This window comes from Dasypus novemcinctus, chromosome 11 (genome assembly GCF_030445035.2).
Source record: "Dasypus novemcinctus isolate mDasNov1 chromosome 11, mDasNov1.1.hap2, whole genome shotgun sequence".
NCBI lineage: Eukaryota > Metazoa > Chordata > Mammalia > Cingulata > Dasypodidae > Dasypus > Dasypus novemcinctus.
The window spans coordinates 115,727,874-115,748,158 of NC_080683.1; the positions used below are offsets into that span (position 1 = coordinate 115,727,874).

The 20,285-nt window shown below is 45.5% G+C and overlaps 1 protein-coding gene across 2 annotated transcripts in view; it reads left to right on the forward strand.

Annotated features, from left to right (window-relative positions):
* PDE7B (phosphodiesterase 7B) overlaps positions 1-20,285 on the forward strand; it is a 312,244-nt gene that overhangs the window by 219,005 nt on the left and 72,954 nt on the right. For both annotated transcript variants that reach the window (XM_004468533.5, XM_004468534.5), the window contains one exon: positions 5,618-5,701. In XM_004468533.5, the coding sequence (XP_004468590.2) occupies positions 5,618-5,701 (84 nt within the window). The remainder of the gene's footprint in view (positions 1-5,617; positions 5,702-20,285) is intronic.

Here is a 20,285-nt window from a genome sequence, read left to right on the forward strand (position 1 = left end):
CCCATGTGACATATAAAAGCTACTGGCATGGTGGGGCAGGATGGGTGGAGGCATCCAGGAATGCCAGAGATCAGTAACAAAACAAGAACACTAGCTACTGTGTTTTGAGGACCTTCTGCGAGCCAGGCATCATGCTAAGCACAATACCCATGCACGCACTTAAAAAGTGCAGCACACTGCCCTTTGAGATTCTGAACATAAAAAATATGAGCCTAGAAATTCAGTGAATAATTTGTAAGCTCCCACTGGTGTTTTCAGGACTTAAGACAAATCCAAATCCCATATCCCCAACCATGACTGCTCAATCATTCCTCTTCTTCCCAACTGTTGTGTTCTTTCAAGTTCTTGTACAGCTTCTTGGACTTCTCCTTAGGCATACCTACTGCTTCTTATTCAGTATCATTTTTCTTAGACTTTGGTATTGATGGAGATTGAAATTTACTTTTCTCTTGTTTTCCCTCTGAAAATGATCTCATTTTACAGATAAAAATACTGAGACCCAGGGAAGTTAAGAGGCATACCAATGTCACCCAATGTGTTATTATTAACAAATGAAGAAACTAAGGCATGAAAAGATAGATACTTGTTGCAGGTCACAAAGCTAGTGAATGGCAAATGCAGGCATCAGGTCCTCAACTCCGAGTTTTAAACTTTTTCCATTCTTACGTGTTACCTTTAAGTCAAAGTGTGAACTGCGCATCTGAGAGCTTAATGGAGTGGCCTGAAGCTCTTCTAACCTGTCGTGAAATTGGATTTCCTTCTCCAAAGCAGTCCTTAGGAGAGTCTGGTTTAAAAGCTTACCCAGCTGCAAATGAAAAGCTTCCCATCGGGGATAAGATGGCAGAGATCTGCGTTCCCTTTGCTCACTAGAACCCTCAGAACCGCTGTCTACTTGGGTAAATGCTATTTGGGTCCTCTTGATTTCTGAGTAGGTGATGCGCTAGGGAAGCTCAAGGAATACACTCTCCTCCACCACAGATGGGCTCGTCAGCGTCCTGCTGCTACTTCCCCATCTCATCTTCCTTGTTCCCAAGCTCTGCCCCTGCTATGAATCTCCACCACATGTTCTCTGCACCTGCTTTTTTTCAAGCACTTCATTATCTTCTCCATTCATCTCAGAGGCACCCGGAGCACAGTAGCTGCTGCTCTGTCCCTTTCTTACCCCTCTGCCCCGTGCTGAAATGACCTCGAGGCCCCACTTGGGGCCAGTCCCCGGTTCCTAGCACGTGGCCCACGTTTCAGGCACTGTAGGTTGTCATCACCGGCGGAGACTCCTGCTCTTTGCCAGTAACATAAGAGGCCCTATAAGTGCCTGCTCCCGAGCGGGAGTTTTTATTAACCAGCAACAGCGCGGGAGGCCAAGTGGGCAAGAGGTCCATCCGGGACCCGCGTCCCCTGGGAGGGCAGTGACTGTCCCCTGGCCTTGGCTCCTGGGGCGGCTCAGCTCTCTGACCATGTTTTCAGCCTTGAACACCCGAGGAGGACTGATGACCTGTTGTGCTGCAGCCTGCAGGGCGAAAGAGAAGCAGCCCTTTCAAAGTAAGAATTCCCCTGCTGTTTGTTTCATTTTGGAGCACAATGCGCACAGGCTGAGGACGCGCTCTCAGCTGTCAACGCTTGCTACCCTGCTTCCACGGAACCTTCCCCTTGCCAGAAGAAAGGCTTGCTTAAATTGAAAAAGGCCTTCATGATTAGTCAAAGTCGTCGTTTAGCTTGGATATAAGGCCTAGGGTGAATAGACGACGGCCTAAGACCACGGGCCAGGAAATGCAGGTTGGCGGACACCACGTGTTCTGCCCTCCGGACCACAGTCCGGGAAGCTCTGCTCCTCTGGGAACTGTTGTTACCGAATTATTTCTATCTTGTCTCTAGTCTGTTGCAGCAATTTAGTATCAGAAGGCGCTCATCCAGGCAGGGAGATGGGGACATTTTATATTAGAAATATATAGAGAAAACAAAATAAATTTTACTACAGTGAAGACTCAATTAACTAGAATGCTAAGCTATGGAATGGCCAGCTTTCATATTTAACATTTCGTGTTGAAATTTTCAAACATACGTTATTAACCCACGTATAATCGTTCTGTGTTGCTAAATATAGTCTTTTTAATATGACTTAATCCTTTTAAAAACAATAATCTGTTACCCCTACGGGCCATCATTCTGGTTATGAGAAATCAGCTTCTCAGTCAGTAATCGTAGGTTTAGACAGAATACACCTTAAGTGGAATTTTACAGATCGAGCTTTGTAGTTTTTTGGGGTTGCTGTTGATTTGTTTGTTTCTCTTTGATCGTTTAGGTCTCTTCGCTTCATTGTGATTTGTCTCTTTTCCCCAAACGTGGGGTGTGCCATTAAAATTCAGTTTGATTGAGAGTTTGAGTAACTGTAATTGCCATCCTGCTAAATAATTTTATATTAATTGTGTTCCATTTCTTACTTGAAATTGATAAATGTCAAGTTTGTTTCCTTCCGTTCCTCCTGCACCTCTTTTCTACTAGCTGCTGTTTGAATAAGCAACATCTACCTGACAGAGCCTCAGATTCATCCAGGGATGAACTCCCCTGGGCTTTTGGTTTCCAGGATCATGATGAATATATTTGGTTGCTTGGCAAATTGCAATCAAAAAATGTTTAGGATAAGAAAGAGTTAATGCAGAGCTGTTCATACCATTTTTTTGCCCTGCTATTATAGGAGAATGGCTAAGAGACTGGGGTTTGGAACCAGATCTGAATTTGAACCCCATTCGGCTCTTACTAGCTCTGTGAACTTGGACAACTCACCTACTTTCCACTGGTTCTGCTTTCCTCATCTGCACCTACTCCATTCAGTTGTTGAGTGGACAATATGAGAGAATGTGTGTGTTAAATGCTCGGCACAATAAATATTCAGTACGTGTTGGCTACCATATTATTTCCATACACCTTATGATTTCCTCACAACAACCCTGTGAGGTAAACCAAACTACTAGAGTTATGCTACTTTACATGCCAGAAGACTGGCCCTCAAAGTAATCACTGATTTGCTCAAAGTCACACAAGATGGCGCAACCCTGAGCCTCTGGGTCGTGTGGCTTTCTCCTCCACCCCTTATTCCACGTGGGCTGCCACTTCACAGCTTCCCTAAAGCTTGTCTCACATGACATTTCCAGCCTGAACTTAGATTCTCGGGTGGGCCGAAGAAATCGATCCTTTAAGAGGCTTTAAAACCTATACTCATATTATACAGAAGGTTTCTAGAGAAACAGTACCTCAGAACTTCAAAGTCAGGAGGAACCCTTTGGTACTAATTAGAAGACAACCCTAGTGGAGAAGTGTTTCCTCATGGTGAGCCAGAAACCTTGGGGAGAAGCCCCAGGGATTTTTTCACCAGGCCAGCAATCCCACAAACCCATCCAGCTTTGTCCACCACTGAGTGAAGACTCTCTTCTGGTCACCTGGGCTCACCTCTGCACAGCTGTTCAAGTGTAGTCAATCTTGAAAAGCAGTCCTGAAGCTATTTCATTCTGACATGTTTTATTTCCTCCATAGAGTCTACAAGCACAACTTCTATCATGTGAGGTCTATTATTGTTTTCATTTCTCATTTTGAAATCAGGGCCACACTCTCCACTGCAGTGATAATAAGAGAACTCTACCTCTGAAGTCCAAAACCTAAGCCTTAAGAGCTAGCCCAGCTCATGAACAGCTTAAAGCACCATAAACTCAGGCAGCTGAGTTAAAGTCAACAGGCACTTCGTGCCTTTGAAACGCCTGACCCCTTAGCTGGCGCTATTGGTGGGGAGTAACAGGAAGTCCTTTGTGGCCATTCTCTGAGCTGTTGTGTGGATCCAATGTGAGAAACAAACTTGATGTTTGTGAGAGTGCTATTTAGACACTTTAGAGCACTATACACATAGGGTGCTCAAGACAACTAAGGGAGGAAAACTGTTCAGATCTTTCCAGTGATTTCCTTTTACTGTTGACCATCCACCCCAATAAAATCATGCGCTAACAGCATTCCCTTCTTTGATGTCAGATGCTATTCATGAATCTTTTTAAATGTACTTTTCCATCTCTTTCTTCCTCCGCCCACTTTGCTTTGTCTTTTATTCCATAAACTGTAACACCCTTTAATATCAATGTGACAGTACAATACTCAACTACACAGAGCATCAGATTAAATAAGACGGTGAGCTGATGTGGCTCAGTGGTTGAGTTCCTGCTTCCCATGTGCGAGGTCCTGGGTTCAATCTCCAGTACTGCCTAAAAAAATAATGATAATAAAAATAAACTAAATTAATTAAACAGGAACCCATATGAAATTCTAAGGAGAGAATAGCCTAAGGGCCCACATTTTGCCCTTCATAGACCCAAGCACTCTCAAGGCCTATTTGAAATGGACATTTTAGACACTGTCAAAATCAAGGGTTCTAGTTGGCAGAGACCTCAACCAGGTGAGCTCCAGGAGTTAGGTCCCTCCCCTCCACTCCTGGGCCGGGGCCCAGTCTCACCTCAGGTGTGGGGAAAAGTGGTTGATGGGACTGCTCCCCTTCCTCCTTGATCGAAACCTTCCCTTCATTCAGTTCTTCCAGACATAGACAGAATCTACTGCATTTCTTCCTCTCTTCTGTTTCTGTACCATATGCACCACTTGGTCTTTGTATGGACCTTTGTGGACAGAGGACCTTCAGAGGGAGTCCCCTGAGAGTCACAGAGCCCACACACTGCTCTGTGGTAGGCACAATCCCTGCATTGCAGGATTTAGAAGGAAGTGAAACCAGGCAGCGAGTGTTATTTTAGATACTCCAGAAATGACGCTTCGGAGTTGCTCTGACCTTCATTTTATAGCCGAAGCAACTGAGTCCGAGAGAGATAAATGTCCCAAGATCACACAGGGAGGTTGCAAGTGTCTGAGTCAGGTTTAGGCAAGCTCTGCCTGATTCCAAGTCCTAGCTCTTTTCACCCCAGGCAATAACTCTCTTGATTGGGAAGACAGCCCTGTTCCAAAACGGAAAGGGCACAGACAGCACCGGAAGCCGACCAATCACTAAGTCACAGGAACTCTACACGGCACTGCCCCCCCAGGGGGTGGTAAACGTCTGAAGAACCTGGAGCCCGGCTCCTTCCTCTCGGGGTGAAGGAGAGAAGCACTTTCTGTATAGAGTCTAAAGCAGGTCAAAGATGTAACCTGGAAAGGTAAACACCAATCAGAAAACAATCGTGCTGGAAGCCAGAGAAATGCCCCTGTGGGTGCTTACAATTTCTCCCAAGAAGAAGAGCTACAATCCTGAAAGACCGTTTGCCTTCCTAGATTCAGTTGCTCTGTCTTTTTGACCCTGGGATGTATGATAAGGCTATGAAACCTTTGCACATGGCTAGCATTTTCACAGACCCATCTTCCGGGCAAAGGTAAGAGAGAGTTCTGTTCATTTGTTAAAATATCACCAAGTTCATTGCTCTTAGCATTAATTAATTATCCCTTCCCATGGAGTGCTCTTTCAAACGGGAAGGGAAACCGTTTTCCCCCCTGATATCTGGTGCTGCTTGCCTTGACATAACAGGTTAAAAGGATTTGCAGAGGAAATGTGAATACACTTGGCAAGGTTTTCCAACCTTTGTTTGGATTTTCTGTTTTCTAGGAGATGTGCGTCTAAGGGGTCAGACGGGGGTGCCTGCTGAACGCCGAGGCTCCTTCCCATTCATCGACTTCCGCCTACTTAACAGTGAGTAATCAAGTGTACCTGGAAAGGAACAGACGTTTTCTTCAAATAAAAGTCCTCATTTCCTTCTGAACTTCAAAACCTTCGGAGGTCTGCCTTCCTTCCTCCATCTCTCTCCTCCCAACTGGAACATAACCCTTTGTCTCTCAATTTCCTCATCAGTGACGTGATTCTGGCCCCCTCTCAGAGCTTGGGTGAGGGTCAGCTGAGATCACGGCAGCTTTACAAAGGTGAACCTTAAAAATCGTTAAGCCCCTGCAGGGAAGATACGGTGTCCGTTACCCAACACGCGCTCTCTGCCTGCAGCCAGCACTAGACCCGATGAGATGCGATTGGACTTGTAAAGCCCTCAGGAAAAGCTAGTGCGCAGCTGCCCTTGGTACGCCCTCCACTGTCTGCCCCTGGCCTCGGTCTCATCTGGAGCTCTGAGGCACCTCCTCTCAGCCTGCGCCGGCTGCCTCCTCCAGCGGGGGCGCCTCACAGGAGGGTCCTCCTCTGCCTTTCCCTCCATAGACCCCTCCTCAGTGGCAGCTTTGCTCAGACTTGGGCTCACAAGTCTCTTAACCTCAGGTGCCTTTGGAGATCAAGTGCAGTGACTGGTCACCCCTACAGGTTTCGTGTCTCTGAGCCCTCAGAATTCCAGTCAGTGCTTTTCACTTGGGTCAGGGAGAGAGAGAAAGTGGGCACATTTCACGATTTGCTCCCTAGTGCTCAGAGTTTAGAACTCATATCCCTTCCTGTCTATAAAGTTCAAAGAGCTGGGCGGCACCCACTGAATATTACTTTCTTTTGACATAAACAAGCACAGTGGAAGAGATTCATTTGATTTACCTGGACCTCTGAAAATTTCTAGGCAACATCAGAACTTGCTATTTCTGATCATGAGTTGCTTGAAAGGCCAATAGGAGATAGACATTTTCGTATCTCTCCTGCTGGTTACCTCCCGTGCTGTACGATATCTAGGTTTAACAGCTCTTTCTGAGGCACAGAGGTTTGCAGTAAGTCTTTCCATAGAACACACTACCTCCCCCAGGCCCCTGTCCCCGCCACCACCAAATGCTTTGCAGAAAAGGGAATTGCATCGCTCGACCTTGAGCAATCACCACCATAGCCAGTGAGAGGCAATGAGAGCCCGAGTCTCCTGACCTCTCCTCATGATCCCAAATGGGCTATGGCAGCCACCCCTACCCCTGGTCAGTCTCTCTACTGCATGAGGCCACAAATGGCTTTCCAGGCCTCAGGCATGTGGCCCCCAGCAGGACAGGCTGAGCCGAGGCACAGCTCCATCGGTTGTAGACCATGCCTCTCCAATAGTGCCGCCCACCGGAAGTCGGGGGGCGCAAATGACCAAAAAGCCTCTTTTCAACTGTAGATGAGATCTTAGAGCATAGTTCCTAACACCAAGCATGAATGATTAGGGAAGCAGGAGACCTTTCTCTTTGTAATTCCAAGGCTCTGAACAGTAAAGTCTTATTTTCTGTTTTATCCCAATGTTAATAAGTAATGTCAACTGCTAATGGTGATTAGCTTTGCAGGTAGGATTTTGGCATATTTAATTATCTGTGATAGGTTTCTGTAACACTTGGTTTGTTTTTTACGATCAGCTTGTTTTACCTTTGCAATCAGACAAAAAGCTTCAGAAACATAAAATGTTTAAAAAGACACTCAATACAGATGATATTACTGTTCCCTGTAAAACAGATCAGCTACAAGCAGAGGCCATCCTGGTCATCCCTCTGCCGTAGAATCTCCAGGGACTGCTGAGGGCACCCTGGCTCCACCCAGGCTCCTTTCCCTGGGCCTGGATGCTCTCTTCCCCTCCCCCGCCTCACCCCACCTGTTGCTCGTGCCCCTCCACTAGTTGAGTGACAGCGTTGGCCATCCATCCTGAAACGACTTTCTCCCTCTTCTCCGTGCTCGACCCAGGGTCTCTCTCTTTCACATCTCTATCAGTTGTCCGTGCTAAGGAGTATTAAGTAGCCTTCATTGCATTTTTGCTATATAAGTGGTTACAACGTTTTTTCCCTTGATGTATCCAGTACCTCCCTAAATAAACTACAAGATCGCTTATAGTTACCTGTGGTTACTACTAAGTAACTTGTTAACTTAGCAGTGAGACTAAAGAGTCCCCTCAGAACAATCTGATCCTAGAACCAGCAACGTCAGTCATCCCCCACGCTTAACCAAACACACAAAGAGGACTGGAGACCCCTGAGATTGCCCATCCCTTGGGCACCATCCACCCCTTTGTCGCATACCCCCTTACGCCTTGTTAGGGACTTGGAACAGGAGCCAATACCTTTATTGTGGTTGCTTTCCAGTTTCCTACCTTCGTCTGCACTAGGGCAGCTTGTCACCTGGGAGCAGCAGTCACACATCACATACATGACTTAGCTCCTGCTCCTTTCCAAATAGTCTCCTTGGTCCTCTTTTCTCTGGTTCACGGCCATTAATGTGTGCTTTCTGCTTAAAAGGAAACATTTGAAGGATAATTTGTGACCATTTAAAAAGAACCCCCAAAGGAACAATTTGGGACTTTTCCCAAAACTTATTTGTGCCCGCCGATCCCATTTCTACATGAGAAGTGCCAAACTTGTTTCAAACGATTCTTCATAGCACTCACCTTGATTTTGAGTGGATCGTTTTCCAAATACGTGCTCAGGTCCAAGCCTTCATTTGTCTTCAGTGCTGGCAGTGTTGTTCTCTCTTCCATGGAGAAATCTAGTCTAGGGCTTTTTTTCCACACTATTTGAAATGTCAAGTCACCAGAGCCTCCAATCCCTGCGTCCGCCTGCCTGCAGCCCTCCCTCCACAATGCTAGCAGAACACGCACCACTGCCCTTCCCTCTAGGAGATAACCCTGGCTGTTCACTCTCTTCCACCCACCTTAATACCTGCCTTGAATAGCTGGGATGTACAATAACAAAAATGCCTATAAAATAGTTGGGCCCACTGCATTTCCCCACCAGCCCCATTAGTCACAGCCCCAAGCTGTCACAGCAGGCTGGGAGACCTCGGGATTAATGTCTAAAATAACTTGTCTTCTATCAGAACAACATTTCTTGATATTAAAGCAGATGACTTAAAACAGGGGTCAGAAATGACAGTGCATGGGCCAAATTGCCCCCCACCTACTTTTGTAAGTGAAGTTTTATTGGCACACAGCCACGCCCACTTGTTTATGTAGTGTCTACGGCTTTTGCTACAAAAGCAGCGTCCATGGCAGCACTCAGTAGTTGGACAGAGGTCATGTAGCCCACAAAGCCCAAAATGCTTGCTACAGGCCAGTCTGTTTTCCTTTCTCAATGTCATTTTTCTTCTTTTCAATTTCCAGTGCTATCCCTTTACTTTTAAGAATGAACTCACATTGACCAAATTTGCATGTGACAGGAGGATAAACAGAAAAGGAACTTCTCTTGCAATCCAGATTCTAAACTCCACAATTTCAATTTCTAATCATATGAACATGTATCTGGAAGAGGTGTCCCTCGCCCCCATTTTGGGAGGGAGAGCCATCGCACTACCATGCCTCTGTACCTATTGCCTATATTTAAAGGAACCCTAATTCCTAGTTTGCCTGGCCCAGTCCCAGTTTGCACCTGTGCTCATAAATACTGATTAATTGTGCCATCTTTCATTTCCAAAGTACTGTGGTTTGGATAACAAATTACATGTTCAACTGCTTGGGTAGTTGCTCCCACAAAAGACTACTTGAGACAGCACCTTTCAAAGGTTACAGGCATTGCAGAAATAGAGATCAGATAATCCCGTAAGAAATCCATCCCGATCAATAGAAATATGTAGGACAAAGTTACCTGCTAAAACACAGCTTCATTTCCCATTTACATTTTATACAAATTCAAAGAGAGGCATCAACCTGAATTTCTAGAAGCCTCTCTAGACCAGTAGTAGCAGGAAACTGGGGCTTTAGCCCTGTTGTGTAGGGCACAGCAATCAGAGACCTTTAAAGACAGTTATCTTTACACCTAAGCATGAAGGGCCAGAACAGAGAGAAGAAGGTGGCAATTATTTTTACTCCAGATGAGGTCCTGAAACAGAGAACTGGATGAGGCGAGGGATGGAGAATATTATCCCACCACCTGTGTCCTGTAGATTTATTTCATTGACTAATTCTGGGGAATGGGGGGGCGGGGGACAAGAAAGGAGAGACTGTCAAGAGGTGTGTTCAGAGACAGGTCAGCACAGAGGGGTGAGCAGCAGAAGTAAATTTTCTGCCGCGCGGGCTGCCACAGCAGCCCCTTCTGCCTCTTGGTCTCCTGGTTTAATATAATCAGGAGCCTGAGTAGATAATGACTAGGTTGAGATGTTCCCGTGGAAACCATTTCAGAGCAACACAACATGATTTCCACACTCACTCAACAAAGGAAGTGACAGGCAAAGAAAACATTCCCGGGGACTGCGGCGCTGGAGGGAAGTGTGCAGCTTCTGCTTGAGGTTCAAGGGACCAGATATCAGCTGCACGGCCAGCCTGGAGGCCCAGGCCAGCCCGGGCACGGCAGCCGTAGGTTAATTGACTGGATGGCTTTTCCTGTCTGTTCATTTGCTTATCTTGACTCTTCAAGCTCTTTTCCTTCAGACTTGCCTCTCCAGGAAGGGCCATTTTAGCTACACAGGCAGGAGAGGAATTTTAGTAGAGCCGCAAAAATGTTTTCTTCCACTTATTATTTCTGAAATAGAACTAAGAGCTACACGTGTCTATATAGCACAACCTTTTGTGACGGAGAAGTGACCTGGAGACTTAAACCTGAAGAGCCAGCTCTCTTCGAATCTGCCTACTACAGCATGTTACAGCCCACAGCCCTTCTTTCTTTGGCATATTAAATGCATGCACAGAAAGACTGTCAGCCCAAAGCCACCAGCATGTTACCAACCGCCAGGTGCTAAGGGACAGCCCCGCCTCAAAGATGGGGGGCAGTTTGCTTGCACACTCAGTTTTCACCAAGAGAATTCCTAGGAGGAATTTCCGTTATCTTCTTAAAGAGCTCCTTCAGCGTCACCATGAGAGCCACACGACCTGCAAAGTGCCTAAAAAAGGGACGATTTGAAGAAGTGCTAAGAGGGTGGCACCACACAAGCAGGGAGGGGAGGGGCTGGCCGGGCTTAGGGGTGCCACGGGGACACCCCGCAATTCCAGATTCGATATTTGCCTTCCTCTGGGGACGACGCGGTGACTCCCCTGGGCCGAGCTCCGAGTGCTTCAGATGCAGGAGCGCCAGCCCCGAAATGCCACCACACTGCAGAAGGCAGAGGGGAGGGGCGCTCACTGCTTCCCCCACTCACGGTCCTTGTACAGTCCAGGATCGCATCGCCCCGCCTGTGCGCCGGGCAAGGAGACAGGTGCTAGAGACACGAAGATGAGCTCGGCATCGCCAGGAGGTTGCAGAGACGGAAGTGGATCAAATCTGATCCAGTGTGATGCTTCTAATAATGCAAGCATCTATAGTAAGATTCCAGGCTTCCCTGAGAAATAAATACACATGCACAGGAGTCAAAGGAGGGGTGAGAGAAAGGAACCGTTAACTTTTGGGGAAATTAGGGAAGGCTTCGCATGAGCAGTTATTGCAGCAATAATGAAGTGAAACCAGGCTACCTGCTAAGGCCACCTTCTGGGGCCATTCTAAAATGTGCTCGGAGACCTAAAGAAGTGGCAAAGAGGGGCAGCAGTGCTACTGGACCAGCTTCAAGTTTCCTTGAAAGGCAAGTCATTCAAGGAAGGGAAGTCAGAAGAGACCACCCTAAGACGCCTGACTTTCTGAGAAAAACAGAATTCAAAGCAGAGCAGCTTTCACCTTCAACAGCTAGACCTGAAAACAGCCCCGGCCTTCTGGTAACCTGGCAGACGTCGTGTAATGGATTTGCTTTTGATCCGAGTGATGAAAAATAGAAACTTGAATCAGGAAGGTCAATATTTCCTCTGGGTCACCATCCATTCCTTCGACAAATAGAACACCCACTTAATGCCAGGCAGGCCATGACGCCAACCTGCACCGCAGCCACACAAGCCGCTGCCACGCTGAGAGCCCTTTCCCCGGTAGCCAGCTTGTTTTAGCTGTGGGACTGCAGTTGGCCGGAGACACCAGCTTCCAACGTGTGAATGGTTTCTTTCCAGTCAGTAAGGATTCAGAGGCACCTCTTATATCACAGCTGGGGGCTGAAGAGTCAGAGTGCTAGAAAGGGAACTTTGAGATATTCCTCAACCCTCGAAAGGCTAATGATCTCGTTACATGGTCAAGGCCAGCACACATCAAGCCAAGGACCCGACAAGAGAGTCATCAACATACACAGTAACTCAGAGACAAGAGGAGGCAGAGATTACCGAAGTTCCCTGAGCAGGAGAAGGGGGCTCTAAGGTCTTGGGCTGAGCCCTGGAAGATAAGGCCAAGTGTGGACTGGCTAAGGGATTTCCTAAAAGTGGGACTGAGCTGACATGGGGGATAGGAAGTCATACAGTGGGAAGATGGTCCAAAAAGTAGTAAATAAAGTGTATTTCCAGAGAGAGAGCAAAAGCCTTGGAATGCCAGGGTAAAGTATTTGAGTTTGGTTTATGAAGCAAATAGGATCACTAGACAATTTTGGAAAAAGGATGGACAGAATAAAATCGTATATAAGACAATTAACTGAGATCTTATGCAGGAGCGACAGATGCAATGAATCAAGAGAAGTGTAAGCAGGAGGCAGACTGTGATGGCCATGGAAATAAAGGAATAAATCCAGAACTGGTGCAGAAAAGAGGAGACAAGCTTGATGCTGCTGATTATCGGCAGCTCTGGGGGTTGGGTTGGCCATCTGAAAAGTTGGAGATGAGGCCAACGGTGAGGAGAGCTGAGAGGGTGGGGGGTGTTGGGAGAGAGAAGGTGAGCTCAGTCGGGTCAGGATAAGTGTGCAGGAGCGTCAAGTAGAAATGTCCTGGAAAGAGCTGGAAATAAGGAGTGCAGGCATGAGAGAGGCCTGTTGTGGAAATCCTGCTTGAGAATCATCATCACCCAGGAGCTCTTCAGCCAGGGCTGGGAATCAGGTATCACGAAGTTGGCTGCTACTGTATTCAAGGGCCGCCATAATTTTAGTTGATCATAAAGTTGAGTTAGCAAATAACTACAGGACTGTCGATGATAAAGCCCACAGAAAGGTGGGTTTCCCCAACAAGTTCTTCCCCTCTAAGATATTCTCTAGCCATCACAGTTCAGACAGCCACCCCCCATCCTGGATGCTCTTTAACATGGCTGCTGGGTGGAACACTAGTGGGTTAGCCAACTCGCCTGCGCGCAGCACAAACAAATGGCAATTTCTCCTGCAGCACTTCCTGGAGCAAACTCCTAACTCCTCTGAGTATTTCTGGCATACTAGGTTCTTTGGATTTCTGGGGATATTAAAATGTAGAGGGAAACAGGAGTAAATTGAGTTCCTTCTGACTGGAGTTACTCGGAGACATTGAGCTAGATTGGCTTGTTTGTTAAATCAAACTAAATTTAACCCCTATCTGGAACGGGGTCACTCTCTCTCGTAACTTTATTAATAAATAAGATGAGGAGTTAGTTCCTCTCCTTGCTGCTCCACCCTCCAAGTTTCAGAAGATCTTCAAAGTCTCAATGTGTTTCGTGTATTTCCAAACTGAGTTCTCAGGGTTAACATCCAGCTCCACAAGATCTTGTTTTCTTTGTAACCAGGCAAACCAAATTGCCTTGGGGCACCTGGGGGGTTTATTACTTACAGTAACATTAGGAGGGAGGGCACTAGAGCCCTTCCAAGGGAAGGTGGCAGCAATTACCAAGGAAGAGTCCCCAGGGGAAGGGGCAGATGCCATTGGCCATTGCACCTGACACCCGCCAGGCAGCAGCATGGAGATGAGAGAAGCATCATCCCAGGGGCAGGATGCAGGAGATCAGCTGGGGAGAGGCCCACAGGCACTGGGACTACCAAAGAGACAGGCTGCCTCTCCTGGAGGACGTGGGGCTCCACGCGTACTCTCAACCACTGTCAACAGAGGGAGCTCATGGAAAGAGGGAACCCTGAAATCAGACCTGGGTTAGAAGCCTGCTTCCTTCGGGCCCTGTGTGTGACCTGCTTCTCCTAAATGTCCATGTGTATGGAAGGAGATTTTAATGCCACCCTCGATGGGTTATGGTGAGCCATACAGGAGACAAACATGTCCATCCAGCAGCCCGCCTGGCTCAGAGCAGGTCCTTCATATGCATAGTTGCACTTCGGCTGCACCTGTGCCCTCTGTAGAGGACACCCCTTCCCGGCCACCTCTTCTAGGTAACATCTATTCACCACGAGCTCTGCTCCAGGCATCATGGCTTTGTGCAGCCTACTTCAGCTCTGCCAGAACAGACTGACCATTCCCTCTCTACCCACCCCTCCCATCCCAGGAAAACATCCCCCACACTCATCAAACCACAGCACCAGCTCTTTGGATCCAGATGCCAGTTATTTTCAGAAGGTTCCGAGGTGATCTGATGCAACAAGACGGCTCTGGCCTTCAACAGGTGTTTAGAAACCACTGATAGACGTCAATCACGGCATGCAGATATTACATCATACAGTAATAATGACAATGGCCAATGCCTGTGAGATCCTTCCATGCCAGATACTGTCTTATATGTTTTACATGGATTGACTCATTTAATCCTCCATAAGCTCCCTATGAAATAGGTGCAACTATTAATATTTGTTAAGATGAGGAAACCGAGGCCAAAAATAGAGAATTCATGCACCCAAAGTTAGCCAGCTAGTAAACCAGAATTCCAGCTCCAAAAATATAATTCCAGATCAGAAGCCCTTAGCCACAATAGAATATAATATGAATTTTAATGTTTAAAGACAATTCATGAATGCCATATACTCCTTTTATGTGCCATATCCCTATAACAACTACGCATGTTTAAAAATTTTCCTACGTTGTTATAGTTTTTATAGCACCTTTAGACAATTTCCTTTTTTGCACAAAAGGAATATTTGTGCTTCAATATTACTGAACAAATATTTCAATAATTTAATGAGAAAATATGTGAAAGTTAAACTAAGAACACATTCAATTTTGCAACGTTTCATCTATATTTTTCACTATTCCTACTCTATGGCAGAGGTGCCGAATGACAGATTGCTCATTTCATCGCCTGATCTTGGGAGCTTTGATAAGAAAGAGAAGGGAGTGGTGGTGAAATTGAGGACAATTGTCAGTGATCCCTGAAGGAGAGGAAATGAAATCGCTATTGTGACAAATTAAAGTCAGCTTTGCAGCTGCCACTGGTTTCTTTAATTTTTCTCCAGGGGGCGTTGGCTATTTCCTGTCATGCAAACTGTGATTTGGTGAAAGATGTTTATAGTATGTTAAGAAGAAAAGAGAAGCAGAATACAAAACTGTACATCTCTCAAGAAGATTTCAATTATGTTCTAAAAATACTGGTAGTAAATACACTAAATTTTAACAGGGATTATTTCCAGATGATTATTATTCCTTCTTTCTATATTTCTAATTATTTTGTCCCATAAGCATGTATTCTTTTATAATCAGGAAAAGAAAAAAAAAAGTGTTATTGAGGGGGAAAAACCCTCAGTGTCCACCAGAAATGAAGTTATTTTTTTCTAAATAAAGTAAAAAAAAAAAAGGTGCAGAAAAGGAAGTTGTAGCCATTGGCCAGATAACATTATTTAATAAGCCACCTTGGAAAACTGATTGGAAATAGTGAAGTTAGTTCTTTCTCAAATCCATGAATAGTTCCTCCCAATGATGTCTTTTCCTCTAAAGCTGGAATTTATTCCAAAAAGGATAAAATCAAAGTTGTAATTCACATTTAAGCAGCACTGTGCACTTAATTACACCTTTACATGAAGATACTTAAGAGTTCCCTGGGCTCAGCCTTTCATTTTACAAGCTTGGGGGAAAAAAAGACCTGGATGTAGCTCAGGGACTGAGCACCTGCTTTTCAAGTACGAGGTCCTGGGTTCAATCCCCAGTACCTTCCGAAAAAAAAAAAAAAAGCCAAGTAACTCATCGCAAGGTCATGAAAGAGTTAAAATGCAGGATTCAGATCTGCTGGCCATCTGTCCTTCCCAGAAAAAAATAGAACATTAATTTTGCCATATGCGATGAGGGCGAAGATAAGACAAGACTTCCTCAAGAAGGTGGGTGGTCAGAGCTGCCTGGCTTTGGGGCTGACTGTGGTGGCCACACAGCCTTTCTGTGCCTTGGCCTCCTGGGCTCCACAAGATTAAAAAAGGACATTTCTCGAGGATTGCTCTGGAAGGTGCCCCAGTGAACGTGTGCACATGCTCGGCCCAGGCCACGGCACGGGAGCCAGTCACCCTAAGCGTGCGCTATTCTGCTGACTGCTATTGGCATTCCCGTTTCTGTATTATCACCCGTAGGAGGGCTCAGCAGTACACGTAACACAAAACAATGTGACGCACTTGACTTGCCGTTGAATACGAGACAGGCCAATTGACCCTTCTCAGTCTTCCCTTCTTTCACTTATTCATCCTTTCAACAAAGGTTCATCGAGCTCCCCCTTCCATGCCAGGCACATCCCCTTCCAGAGAAAGGTTGTAAATAAAGCAGTAGAGAGAGATGGGGTGAGAGCTGGAAATGTGGGGTTAAGGAAGGTTTTGGGGTTTTTTTTTTGGTTTGGTTTTACTTGTAAGACATTTAAGGATGCTTAAATTATGAGGAGAAGGATCTAGTTGAGAAAGAACAGTGGAATATACTAGAGAACAAGTTATAATGTGAGTGAGGCGTCCTGAGAAGGCAGAAGGGATGGCCCAGGCCTCAGAAAGGAGGAAGCTCTTCCCATGGAAGAAGAAACACTGGATGCAGGGGAGGGAGCTGGGTTGGTTTTGCAGCAGAAAGGTAAGAAGTTTCCCAGCTCGGGGTTCTCATTTCTCTCTGAAGCAAGAAGCAAAGTGGAGAGCTGCGGGGTCAGGGAGGTACTCTATACCTGTATGGCCCAGAAGGACAGTCCTGGGCTCCACCTGGCCACCAGGACTCGGCTGTCGGTACCATCACAGCAGTGGCACCAAGCAATGGGCAACTCCAGCAGCAGCAGCCTGGGGGCTGGTGGTTGGAGAGAAGCCCATCTGTGCCCCCCTGGCAACCCCAGCCTCCCCAGCAACACAAAACTACAAAGCCAGGCAAGGGCGAACCTCATGTCTGAGATGCCCTGTCTCGCACTTCCTTGTGCTCTGTGGCCCATACCAGGAGGAATGTCCAGCAACGAGAGCAACTTTTACCCCTGTTTCCCTGTGTCCCGGCCCTGGCACCCCTCCTTTCTCCTCCATCCCACAAGCGGTCATCCACGGCCTGAAGACAGCTGTGGCTGCAGCCAGTGACTTCCCAGGCAAGGCCAGGGGAGCTCCCATTTTCTCTCCTTTCCCCGGTGGGTCTGGGCCCTAAGGCAATGCAGAGATTTCAAGTGTCTTCTCTCCGGGGAGGCACAAGAAATGAGTCAAGTAGAATACACTTTGCACAGATTACAAACTCCAGGGTCCTCCTTCCCTCTCCCATCCACCACTTTCTGACCATCCTTGCTATGTGAGAAGGAAAATCCTCCACGTCCTCTCCTCTCAGTCTTGCATTTGGTGCATATCAGGGTTATTTTCCATTTTGGAAACGAATTCTTGGTAAAGACCAAAGAGCTAAAACTCTATTCAAGAACTCTTCTTTTTGGCAAACCTGGAGTAAATCATTTTATAAAGGAGAAAAAGGCACGACGATAAACAATTCAACACATTTATTGAACAACTGCTGAGTGCCCTTCTATGTGCTACAGGAGATAAGCAATGATGAAAGTCTTTGGGGAAAAGGCTTTTACAGCTCACCGAGACATGAGATAGATAAACTGACACATGCCTGGAGGCTCCAAAGGAAGGAACACTGGGCATCCCAGGAAGGACCCCAGGAGGACTCTGGTGTTTGCAGTTGGGCAGTGGTCAGATTTCTGGAGATTTTTTTTTTAAGTGCATTCAAAACAAGACCCGGGGTGGGTGAACACAGAGTTCATCCAAGGAGTCAGAGCCTCCGATGCTAGTGCGAATGTGTGGTGTTGGAGGGGAGGAGGTTACGTGCTGGGGCGGGAGATACACGTACCTCCCATAAAATTGGGCTGAAATTTTTACTAAACAATAAGGATTGGTTACTATCGGACCAGGGATGGTCTTGAATGCCTACTGGTAATTAAAATAAAATGAAGGCTCAGTGAAGGATTGTCTCTTATCTTTAGTTTTCTTTTGTTTTGTTGAGTAAGGGAAAGCATTTTTCTCCTCCTTTGTCTTGCATAGCAAGTAGTTGCTCCATCCCTTCAACACCCCTAGCCCAACTTTCTTTATCTAAGATGGAGACTTCCTTCACTTTATGAAAACTGCAGAGTCCTCTCGGTTTTCAGTTATATTCCCAGTGTGTCGCTTGGACAGTCGAGGATCTCGATCTAACGCCAACACCCAATTGTATATTCTAACTCTAAAACTAGCTGTTAATTGTTGAAAGTGTTCTATGTACTAAGTAATCTCTATGCATAACCTTACTTAATCCTCTTGACAACACTGTGCTGTAGGCCCCCGTTACTTATTAATATCCTCATTTGACACAAGAGGCAGGGAGAAGATGCAGAGCCCACATAGCTGCCTGGGACACAGTTGGGTTGCAAAACCAGGCAGTTGACGCCAGATTCCATCCTCTGGACCTTGCCGGAACATCTCCCAGCATCCTCTGCTGAGGGTGTGTGCCCCCCGGGCAGGCCTAAGCACTAAGGTGCTAGGATACTCTTTTTCATTCATGTCTTCCCTCAACTAGTGTTTGTTGAGTTCCTCTTATTTGCCAGGCACTGGTCTCCTCGCTTAGCTCCAGTTGTGGAGAGGAATCCAAGTTCCCTGCTTTTACAGGACTTCTTCCCTTAGCTTACAGCCTCATAGAGTATTTTCTCTTCGACACTTGTCCTTCATGGCTAAAGCAATAATTGTTCTTACAAGGCAGTATTAGGTCTCCAAAATAGCAACATTATTCTTGATACCACTACCAAAGTATCTTACTAGTCACATAAATATTATTTCCAAAGGTAAACGGATTATAACCCCCAGAAGGAAATGTCTTAAAAGATAAAAGTTGGTTAATATATTGACAAGTATGTTCTCAGTTAAATATTCTCTTGAGAATCGCCTAGCATGGACAACCTGTGTCGACAGAATTAGAACATAACCCAAAACTCCGAACACAAGAGCTGTTTGGGGCATAACTTAATATTTCTTCAGTGACTCACGACTTCTCAGAATCTCAGAATGCTTCAGAGGCAGTTATTTTAAAGAACAATTACTAACTGGAACTTCAAAACAATCTTTGTGGAGATTGAGCTTTCTTATCATTTAAATTTTCACTTACTGATCCTATAAAAGCCAGCGGTGCTACCTGAAATTTTGAAAACAATCTGAAGGCGTAGGTTTTTATTTCAGATGTTTCGAAATGAGTAATAGAGTAATACAATGGATGAATTTCATCTTACCTTAATAGGTGGATAAGTAAGAAACACCCACGGTATGGAAATTAACTGTAAGACATGTCACAGTGTTCTCAAGGCAGGAATGATTCCCTGAGAGTATTGTGAACTCTCTATTTAATTGCTCCACCTTAAATCACCCTTCCGTAGCTTTTAAATGCCTTAAATAGAGAAGATAAGAAAATGAATACTTACACTCCTTTAAATGATAATTAAGAGGCTCTGGTAACCATTTACCATTTATATTAATCGTATAAATAATAGGAAAGGAGGGCTGGAGGTAATTCAAGGACAATTTAAATTACATATGAAAAAAGAAAACGCAGGCTGAAGAATTAGGAAATTCTTATCACGGAGGGGAATTTTAAATTGAGCTAAGAAATACGTGTCAAACAGCAACAAAAACTATATTTTCAGAAAAGCTATACAGACAAGACAGTATTGCAACCATTTTTTAATATAAAGTTAAATGCCAAAAACAATATTGTGTGCACATCCACCCTTGCCAGGCTTGGACCATCTAATTGACATGACCTGACATGACCATGACTTGAGGCTAATGTAAATCCATTTTGCTTTTATTTTCATGTTATATTAGTGAGATGTAAATGCCCCAAGGAGAGGGACTTTGTTTTGTTCCCTGCTATATCCTAGTGCCCCTAACAGTGTTTTGTACTTAGTAAAGCTTGATGCATGTTTGCTGAATCAACAAACAAATTATTTAAGGTCTTTATTCAAAAAGTCTCATGGCAGCGGATTGCTTATTATATTTTTACCAAAGTCAAATTGTACATGATACGCTAACCACTGTGGATGCAGAGTTTGCCATATGACAAAAAGTTTTTCAAAGAAGAGTTCGGCAAAGAGTATCTCCATGAAAATCATCGCTGTTATGCAGTATTGTTAGTATCCCACACATATTCTGTTTGACTTTTAAATGATTTGGCTTTGTGATAAAAAACAAACATTTATAATGCAATATTGAGAAGATGTTTTAGTAAAAGGAGATACATGTTCTTTCAAAGAAACCAAGAAACTCAAAGTACATGGCTAGCCCCACCAGTAACCCTCTTTAGCACCACTTC